The 10000-nt window shown below is 51.1% G+C and overlaps 1 protein-coding gene across 1 annotated transcript in view; it reads left to right on the top strand.

The window, feature by feature from the left end:
• Positions 1-2811, top strand: part of LOC147468584 (uncharacterized) — a 2868-nt gene extending 57 nt beyond the window's left edge. The window contains exons 1-4 of the mRNA XM_086552468.1: positions 1-503; positions 679-1537; positions 2046-2388; positions 2687-2811. The exon at positions 1-503 is cut by the window's left edge and continues 57 nt beyond it. Of these exons, the coding sequence (XP_086408594.1) occupies positions 1-503; positions 679-1537; positions 2046-2388; positions 2687-2811 (1830 nt within the window). The remainder of the gene's footprint in view (positions 504-678; positions 1538-2045; positions 2389-2686) is intronic.
• Positions 2812-10000: the final 7189 nt, after the last annotated feature.

Below are 10000 nucleotides of genomic sequence, written 5' to 3'. Positions count from 1 at the left end.
GAGTTAAGTAACTCCTACATCTCCCAAAATCCAGACATCATACTCCTAAATAGTCACGGTCTTACAGACAACGACAGACTAAAGATCTTTCCTTTTAATGTGTACCAACGGAACAAATCTGGTGAAAGAGCAGACGGCGTGGCGATTACAATCAAACGTGGGATACCCCATCAGGTCATAGACGATTTTGACCAGGAGTTCCTGGCAATCGAAATAGAAACTGCAAGGGGTCCCATAGTTCTAGCAACATGCTACCTACCATCTCGCCGCCCGTTCCTCCCATATCCTGACATACTCAAACTGATAAGACTGCAAAAGCCGGTATACCTCCTTGGCGACCTAAATGCGAGACACAGAATACTGGGACATGCCGACAATAACAACGTCGGCACCAGTGTCTCAAGATTAACATCAGACGGTCGACTAAACCACCTCGGCCCAGATTTCCCCACTCTAATACGTCGCAACTCGGCAACAAGTCCGGACATGGTGTTCAGCAACAGGTACGGACACCTTAACAGCCGTATAACACCGGGGGACATCACCACCAGTGACCACCTACCAATAATCTTGGACCTCTCAACTAACCCAATCCTTATCCCAACTAATCCCAGACCTGACTACAACAAAACGGATTGGACTAGATTCAGGCAAATCCTGAATTAGAGACCTTGCAAGCACAAGAGGTTGGAACCAAGACCTCAGGCATCAATACGCCCAAATAAGAGTCCAACTTACCGAAGCTTGCAGAGCCTTGTTCAATGCTAAATGGGCTACCCTTACCACCAACCTATCTCATTCAAGAGACCCAAAAGAGTTCTGGCGGCAGCTAAAAACTCTAATGGGAAATGACGCCAAACTCAGCCCATACTTATATGACCACCAGGGGAATAAAGCACATTCAGACACCGAGAAAGAGGCTATTCATCGTGCCTACTGGAGAAACGTCTACCACATCTCCGACAATGAGAACTTAGGCTTTGATGATGAAACCGAAGAAAGGGTACTGGAGGAAATAGCCTTACGGGAAGAATATCTTACCTCAGATCCAGCCGTGAATCTGAGAAACCTCACAGCAGAAGACCCACTTATTGCCCCAATAACCACTTGTGAGCTAACCAGTGTCATCAAACACATGAAAAATAAAGCACCGTGTATCAGCCAACTAAGGAAACCAGACATCACAAATCTTCCGCCCACAATGATTCAGAGGCTAAAAAAGATTTTCAATGCCACCCTTGCGTCTGGACACTTCCCAAGTCGCTTCAAATCTGCCCTGGTAACCCTCATACCAAAGGCCGGTAAACCACCTAACAGGCCAGAGAATTTCAGACCCATTTCTCTCCTAGAAATACCAGGAAATATTCTAGAACGCCTTATTAACAACCGTCTCCAAACCCATCTAGAGAGCAACAATCTCTTAAACGAAAGACAATACGGTTTCCGCAAGTCACGTGGCACTACTACTGCAATCGCTCTAGCAAATAAAAAGAAGGTAAAAATTGTTTTACGTGATGTTGCAAAGGCCTTCGATAAAGTATGGCACCCCGGCATTCAACACCGCCTACTACAATTAGACCTACCTCGACCGCTAACAAAAATACTCTCAAGCTTCCTCTTAGAAAGGAAGGCTAAATTGAGAGTGGGACATATAATAGGCCAAGAATTTCCACTGGAAAGTGGAGTCCCTCAAGGGAGCGTGCTGTCACCGACTTTGTATACTATATATACATCCCCAACTCCACCTCCAGCAAGGGAAGAAGAAGGGACAAGCAAGAAGCAAGAAGACTCAAGAAGGCAAAGGAAAAAGAAGGCAAGAAGAACGAAGGAAGAAGCAGAGAGACTCAAGAAGGAGTAGCTAAGCAGACATTAGCAGCAGCAGCCCACCTGAATCTCTCGCGGCGCCGCCGAGTCAGGTCACGCAAAGCGGGTCACGTTCATACCGACCTCACCTGTCGCACCTACCTCCCTTACCTGCGATACATTCATTCATCCCAAGGGGGTGACACTTATAACCAGCTCACACCCGAGATTAAATTGACCAGCTCACTGCCAAGAGAGCTCCGCCAGGTAATCGTGGGCTACCGCGACCCTGGCCAGGCCTTTTCTGGCAGTTAGTGCCCACTCGACTGAACACTACCCCTGACAATTTGTACCCCCTACCTTCGGCGCCAGTCAGCTTACCGTTGACAGGGGATACAAATTGCAAGGGCAGCCTTTTTGTTCGCACTTTTCCTCTCTCGTCATTTTTCCCTTCTCTGGCACTTGAAAGGACCTGCGGGGGTGACTTCCCCTTCATTCGTCCGGACAAGGTGCGCAGCCCCAGTCCCCCTTGTAGCAGGTTTGGGACCAGGGATCGCTACCACGTGCTTAGCCACAATTCCCCTGGCACGTGACGGGTCTGCGTCACTCCACCAGGCAGGAGGCTAGGGACAAAGGAGGAGGCCTCCATAAGCCCCCCCACTTCCAGTGAGTAGGAATAGGGATAGGTCCCCTTTGGGGGGTTCCCTGGTATTGTCTCCCGACACCCTCACGACCGGCACATATCAAGCTTGTGCTGGGGGGGTCTGAAATCGTCAGACACTTTTCATACCAGGCATAGGCTCACTCATTGTTGATTTTTGTGTTTTTATTGTTTTCAATACAAGTCACATGTAAATAATAATGCCGAAAGTACGCATCAAAGTCGACGGCGGTCCGTCCTCTGAAAAGAGGGCGGAGCTTCTCCAGATCCTGTGCCAACGTGATATCCGCATAGTGAAGCTAATTACATCCTATGACGGTTATGTCGCAATAACACCCCCGCAATAAGGAACCGCCTTGTCGTGGCGCGGGGGCTTGAACTCCTTCCTCGGAAGAGCCCGTTCTAGAATTGGCCAGTCTCTCCCTCCCGTTGAGGTGGCCTTCTAGCAGTTGATTCTCCGAGGAAGGACGACTAAGCGTTTCTAGGTGCTGATCTAGTAGGTGGGATCACACCCCCCCCTGGTCCTCCCCCCAGGGGGGCACACACCTGCCCACGTGTTTGCCGTGCGTGGCGCCCCTGTGCGCTGGGAGACGGGAGTCCTGGAGGTTGAGCGATGCTGTGTATGAGTACGCCCTGCGGCTAGCAACACGCCTCTTTGGTCCTCTATTCCACCAAGACGGGTGGCCTGATCTTGGCTCGATTAGGTCAATCGGCTGGTCTCACTTTTGAGCTAGGCTAGGGCCAAGCAGCTCCTGTCTTGCAGGCAAACGCATGTATTTGCGAATGCCATCAATGCAAGGCAGGGGTTGCGTATATCCTCCCACCACCCCTGTGGCTTCTGAGCATGGTCTCAGTGCACAGCTTCCCCTTGTTGGACTCCGTGGTGGGTGGGGGCGTGGGAGGATGAATTGAACACTATATTTATGGCATCTTACTCTAAAAAAACCCTGACTGACCCCCACGTTGACGAACCTGGAACGAAGATGACCAAGGCTGTCACCTTGGAACCTTTTAAGGTCCTTGGTGACAAAAGTAAAAAGTTGGGAAAGGCTCTGGCGTCGGTTCAGAGAAAGCCTACCCAAGAGCCTCGAGCTGGACCCTCCAAACCAGCCCTTGGCACTGACAAGTCTCTGGCGTCGGTTCAGAAGACGAGTCAAAGTAAAAATGGAAGCCAGACAGGACCCTCCAACCCTGCTGGCCCCACTGCCAAAATTCCGGCGTCGGTTCGGAAGGCAGGCATTAAGCGTCCTCGGCCGGCTACAGACTCGGAGGGCGAGTCTGTAGCCCCGAGTCAGTTCCCCCAGTTTAGGGTTCCCCCTAAACCAGAAGGATTCGACAACGCTTATCAGATGGTACGGGCTCTGGAAACCCAGAGACAGTGCCGTCTGACGATTAGAATTGCCAAAGACAAAGGCATGATAATCATCCCTAAGGACCAGTTCACTCTCACCTTCCTCCAGGAGACTGACAAGCTCCAGGATGGACGGAAGGTGAGTTTGGCGGCCCTGACTTCTGATGAGAGGAAGTCCAAGATGGTGCTTCTTGGCTTCCCTCAGATGTATGACCTTGAGGTCATCACTGCCCATCCCAAGGTGGTGGGAGCTTCCCGACTTTCCAAAGGGAAGCACCCAACCAGGCAAGTCCTGGTCACCTTGAAGGGAGCCCCAGTTGCGTCCTTGGACCTTGGTAATTGGGGCTCCTACAACCTCAGGACGTATGTCCCTGATCCACTCCGTTGCTTCACGTGTCAGAAGTACGGACACCACCAGGCCACTTGCTCTGCAAAGCCGAAGTGTGGTGTCTGTAGTCAGGCACACAGCACGGAGGTGTGCCTCAAAGCACACAAGGAGGGCAAGCGGGACACTACTGCCAAGTGTCCCAACTGCCACAAAAAGCACCATGCCTGGAGCCTCGGATGTTCCGTCAGGAAGGAAGAGGCTCTACGGCGACAAGAGGTCGTTGCAAAACGACCGGACTTTGTTCCTGCCCCTCCAGGCACTTACGTCTGGGGGCAGAACAAAGGGGTAAGGGCTCCCCCCCCTCCTAAGAGGAAGGAAGCACCGCCCAAAACAAAACCACCACCAGACACCTCCAACACAAAGGAGTTTCCGGCCCTGGTGGGTGTTCCAAGACGGAAACAGACCCGGAAGGGGTCTGGGAACACACCAAAGGCCAACCCAAGAGCGGAGAGTCAAACTCTGTTTACAGAGAATGACTTGACGCTCCTGCTGACGGCAGTTGTCACAGCAGTTGCGTCAGCATTGGGACGGACCAGTGAAGAGACGGAGAAGGCAGTCAAGGTTGCCGTCACGGTAATGACCCAGACTGTCGCTGCCCTGAAGGAAAGGGATGTAAGGCCCAAGGCCTCTACACCCAATCCAACTCAGGGCGAGACTCCTCTCCCCACAAACCCCCAGGGCGAGATTTGTCTCCCCACCCAACCCGCGGCCAAGACCACACTGGCTGAGCCTGAACCCAAAACCCAAAGGGCGAGGAAGCCACGACCATCCAGAGTGAAGGTCAAGGCGACCAGGGGTTCTCCACCTCCCAGGAGACCCAGCCCTTCTAATGGCTCGACCTGTCCTGACGACAGTGACGAGTCCAGTGAGGAAATCACGATCAATGAGGAACTCACCAAGGAGTTGTCAGACTCCGAAATGTCTGACGTTACCCACACTGGGGCGTCAGACACTGAGACCGATTATGTCGACGTCATTGACAACGCAGACTTAATGGACTCAGATTACCACAATGGCTCCTAATCTAAGCATACTGCAGTGGAATATCAACAGCTTTTCCCGGAGGAATGCCCTTCTCCACGCGATCGTGCGATCTCGGAACATTGACATTGTCATGCTCCAGGAGACTTTAACAGGAGACACTGTTCGCTTCTCAGGATATCACCCCTTTGTGTTGCCCTCTAACCAAGGCACCAGAGGTTTGATTACCCTCGTGAAGTCGAATATTCCCTGCTCCCTGATTGCCGATCCTGTGCAGTGTGGAGGTGTTGAACTCCTAGCAGTTGAGATCCATATGGCTGGGGGTCCCCTCAAGCTGTACAATGTGTACAGCAGGCCAACCTGTAGGAGCTTAGATATTAGTGAAGTCTGTGCTGCTGCGGCACACGAGCCAATTCTCATAGGGGGAGACTTCAATGCCCACCACCCCATCCTGGCTCCCACGCGGAACCGGGATGCGGCAGGCTATCACATAGCCGCGGTGCTTGAGTCATGCCCCGAGATTGCTCTCCTCAACAACCAGGAGCCTACGCACGTTGGCGGGGGGTCCTTGACCTTACCTTTGTCACTGCGGCCTTGGTCGAGAGGATTCGTTGGTCTGTGGACAACACTGCCACGAGCAATCACTATGGGATAGTCACCACCATCTTGGATGCTGGCCCGGCCCCTGTGCCCCAGCACAATCCTCGATGGAAGGTGGACAGGGCCAACTGGAAAGCTTTCCAGGAGGCCCTGGCCAGGTGCCTCAGAACCAGTGAATTCTCACATAATGATAATGTGGATACACTTGAAGCAAGACTAGTTAATGCCATAGACGAGGCAGCCTCAGAGACCATTCCCAAAACTCGTCCGTGGTCCAGGTGTTTTAAAGACGCCTGGTACTACAATGATGAGGTTAAGGAGGTCAACCACAGATTCAATATGTGCAGAAGACACTTCCGCAGACAGAGAACTCCTGAGAACCACGCTCTTTTGAGAGAGGCTCTCAGGGATGCTCAGGAAACTGCTAAGAGGGTAAAGCAGGAAAAGTGGCTGGAGTGGTGTGAGTCCTTTGGCCACCAAACCTCCCTTACAGAGCTGTGGAACCGCATCAGACGGGCCACAAATCGCTCAGCCCCCAGAAAGACCCACCATGACCCGCGGTCGGAGGCAGAGAGACTGGCACTCGAGTTCTCTGCAAGAACAAGTAGCGCCGGTCTACCAGCAGAGTTGAGGGCATGCCAAGAGGAACTGCTTCCAGGCAGGCATGCCCTCATCAGAGAAAAGGCAGTCGAGCCTGATGATGCCGATGCCATGTTCTCTCTGAGGGAACTAAGGTGAACATATAAGACCAGTTCGCGGTCAGCCCTGGGTTGTGATGGGATCTCCTACCCCTTCATTTCCCACCTAGGACTTGAAGGTGAGCTTGCACTCTTGCATCTCATCAACAAGTCCTGGGAGACTTCCTCACTACCATAGTGCTGGAAGAGGGCTGACATAGTTCCCATCCCTAAACCAAAGGAGCCGGGTCGGTACCGCCCCATCTCTCTACTCAGTTGTCTGGGAAAGACGGCAGAGAGAATGATACTGAACCGGCTCCAATGGAAGCTGGGACCTCTACATGAACACCTACACGGGTCGCCTCGTGCATATAACCCGGGTGAAGGAAAGCCTTCGCAAATCTCTCTGAACTGAACTGAACCTACACAGGTTCACAAGGGGTAAGAGCACTGCTCACAGTATAGCCACCTTACTGAGCACTGTCAGCATCACCAGATCTGTCATTGTTTTCCTGGATCTGGAGAAGGCCTTTGAACTGGCGAGCCCACTTGTCATTCAAGAGGTCCTGATCCACAAAGGAATCAAGGGCAGACTGCTTGCCTGGATTGGTCACTACTTTCGGGACAGAACTGCCAGAGTGAAGTTCCAAGGTCACCTTTCCAGGCATCTACCCCTGGAGAATGGCACTCCACAAGGGGGGGTCCTCAGCCCGGCTCTGTTTAACACCCTCATGTTAAGCATCCTCGACATTCCACTTCCAGCGGGGTGCAACATCATCTCATATGCAGATGATCTGGCAATTATCTCTGTTGGGAGGAAGAATGAGAATTTAATCAGAAAGACCCAGCGCTGTCTGGATCTAATGTCTGAGGAATGCTGCAGAGTCGGGCTTAAGATCTCAGCAGCCAAATTGAAGGCAATGGCACTGAAACAGGATGTCCGAGACCAAAGGCTGCGAGTCCAAGGGTTAGAGCTAGAGTGGGTTCACGTCTTCCAATACCTGGGTGTATGGATTGACAGTAAGCTTACTTTCCGCTCGGAGGTTCAATACCTCCTAGAACGGACCAAGGCAAGACTCTCTGTCATGAGAGCTCTGTCAGGGCGGCGCTTAGGGGCTGGGCACCGTATACTAAGATCCTTCTATGTGCACACTGTCCGTCCCATCGTGGACTACGCCTCCGTCGCCCTGATTACGGTCAAGCCTGGACTACGGCAAAAGCTTGATGTCATGCAAAACGATGCCGCCAGGATCATTCTGGGTGCTCCTATATGGGCTAAGGTTGCCAACCTCCTCTTGGAGGCCAACCTTTTCCCTCTGGACATCCGGATCGATCAGATGGCGGCACAGTTTCTTGCCAAAGTCTTACAGTCCCCGTCGGACTCGCAGCTAAGACAAAAAGTGCAGCGTCAGCTTGCACAGAACCATGAACTCTTTGCCAACAACTCCTGGCTGTCTCATACAGCCAGGGTGTTGATACGCTTTGAGCTCAAGGAGACTGTTGGTCAAGGGCATGGACCTCCCCCACCCTGACTATGCCACAGCCCCGCCGTGGGCAAGATCCTTGATAGAGTATTCTGTCATGAACCTGTCAAGGAGAAAGACTCAGTACTCTCCGTCTCTTTTGAAGGCTGAGGCGGAGAGGAACATTGCAGAAATCACAGTTGAATCTGCTACAGTTTAGGCTTTTCAGGATTGGGTTGGATGATATCTTGAGGATGATGGGCAGGTGGTCACTGGTGCTTGCAGGGCCCGGTTCCATGATCACGTTGTGATGGGCTTGGTTATTGCACAGTGCAATATCTGGTTTGGTTGCTGTGTTCCCTGTGATGTAAGTAGGGAAGTCTGGTCCCATGTGGATTAGGTCTCCATCAGCAACCATTCTAGCAATAGCATTGCCAACCTGGTTGCCTGCTCTATTGTTTAGCATTGGATGGTTGGCATTGAGGTCTCCCACTATGTATGTGGGTAATCTTCGTCGAAGTAGACTGTACAAGTCTTGCAGTGGAACAATTGCCCTTCTTGGAGGCAGATACATTGTAGCCACTACTATTGGACCTCTGCTGGTCTCTATTTCCATTGCCAGCATTTCATCAAAATCGTCAAGAATCTTATGTTTGATTTCTCTTCTGACTGCTATTGCTATGCCATCACTTGCTTCTCCAGTCCTGTTCCTCTGATAACATAAGTAGGGGAACAGTTTCAGCCTGTCTGTGTCCTTCAAACCATGGCTGTTTATCAGGACTATATCTGCATTTAGGGCTCTATACATGCCCGAGAGTTCGTTCCTACGAACCATAGTCCACTTGAGGACGTTCTGCTGAACTACAGTGATTGTGTGATTCACTTAGATTTGGCTGCAGGTCCATCTTCATGCCTTTCTTGGGACTCGTCATAGCCATTCCTCCTCTTCCTGTAGGTCTCAGGGTCGAGGTAGGTGATAGCCACACCAACGAGATTTAGGGAGGCTGCCCTAATTCTCCTATCGATGATACTGGCACATTCATCAGATTTCAGCTTCTGATTGTTGTAGGAGTATTTCATCCTGCCATTCTTGATGTATTCTGCAACATCATCATCATCAATATTGCCGTTTGTAACGGTTTTCTCGGCAGTGTACAGGATGACTCCTACAGCTTTGCCCTTTGCTTCCTTGGCCTTCTTCACATTCTTGCACCTGAGTGGGGATGGCACCCTCACGTACTGGGGTACTGGTGCAGTGGGCTCTTCCAGTGGCGGCATTTCTTCTTCTTCAGCTGCTTCTGTGGGGGTTTCTGTAGGGAGCATAACCCTCAGGATGCCTGCCGAATTTACATCATTTGGAAGGTCCATCTCAGGGAGGTTATTTCGCCTTAAGGCTAGCTTTGCTTGTTCTGCAAAGCAGCCTGGTTGTGCAAGGTTGGCCAGGTGGGCATGCATCAAGGCAATCAGGGTCTTGACAGCCAGGTTGTTGGGCAGCTGCATGATGGGTGGCTGCGTCTCTTTAATCGCCGTTTTGGTAATTTCGGCTGTGGCTTTGGCTGTCTTTTCGATCGTTTTCTTGACCTTAGCTGTAGCCTTTGCAGTGTTCTTTACTACTTCACTCAGTAGTCTGGACTCTTTCTGGGTTTGGATCTCTTGCTTTTTTTCTACTGCCTTTGTGATCTCTTTCCTTCTAATAGGGCTGCTTCCAGAGAGAGTCCTGTGTTCGCCTCCACAGTTTAGGCATTTTTTCGTGGTGTTCTTACATGTCGTGAACCTGTGTCCGGTCTGACCAAATTCACTGCATTTTTCAGCATTCTTCCTAGTACATTTACCCTTTGTATGGCCATATTCGTAGCAATTCATACACTGAATTACTCGAGTGAATCGTTCCTCTTCGATCTGGGCCGGGTTTATACTGTAGTTGTAGAGAATCAGTCCTTGTTCTTTAATCTTTTTGGCAGTCTGTATATCATGGAATCGAATCTTAACAATTCCATGTTGTGGCATTTTATAGACTTCATCGATTTGCAGGCTGAGTTGTCTTACCAGTTCCTCTTTTATGTCTTCATTTGAGTG

This window comes from Penaeus japonicus, unplaced genomic scaffold (genome assembly GCF_977035675.1).
Source record: "Penaeus japonicus unplaced genomic scaffold, GWHDUDI00000001_assembly GWHDUDI00000027, whole genome shotgun sequence".
NCBI lineage: Eukaryota > Metazoa > Arthropoda > Malacostraca > Decapoda > Penaeidae > Penaeus > Penaeus japonicus.
This window is presented reverse-complemented; position numbering and strand designations above follow the sequence as displayed.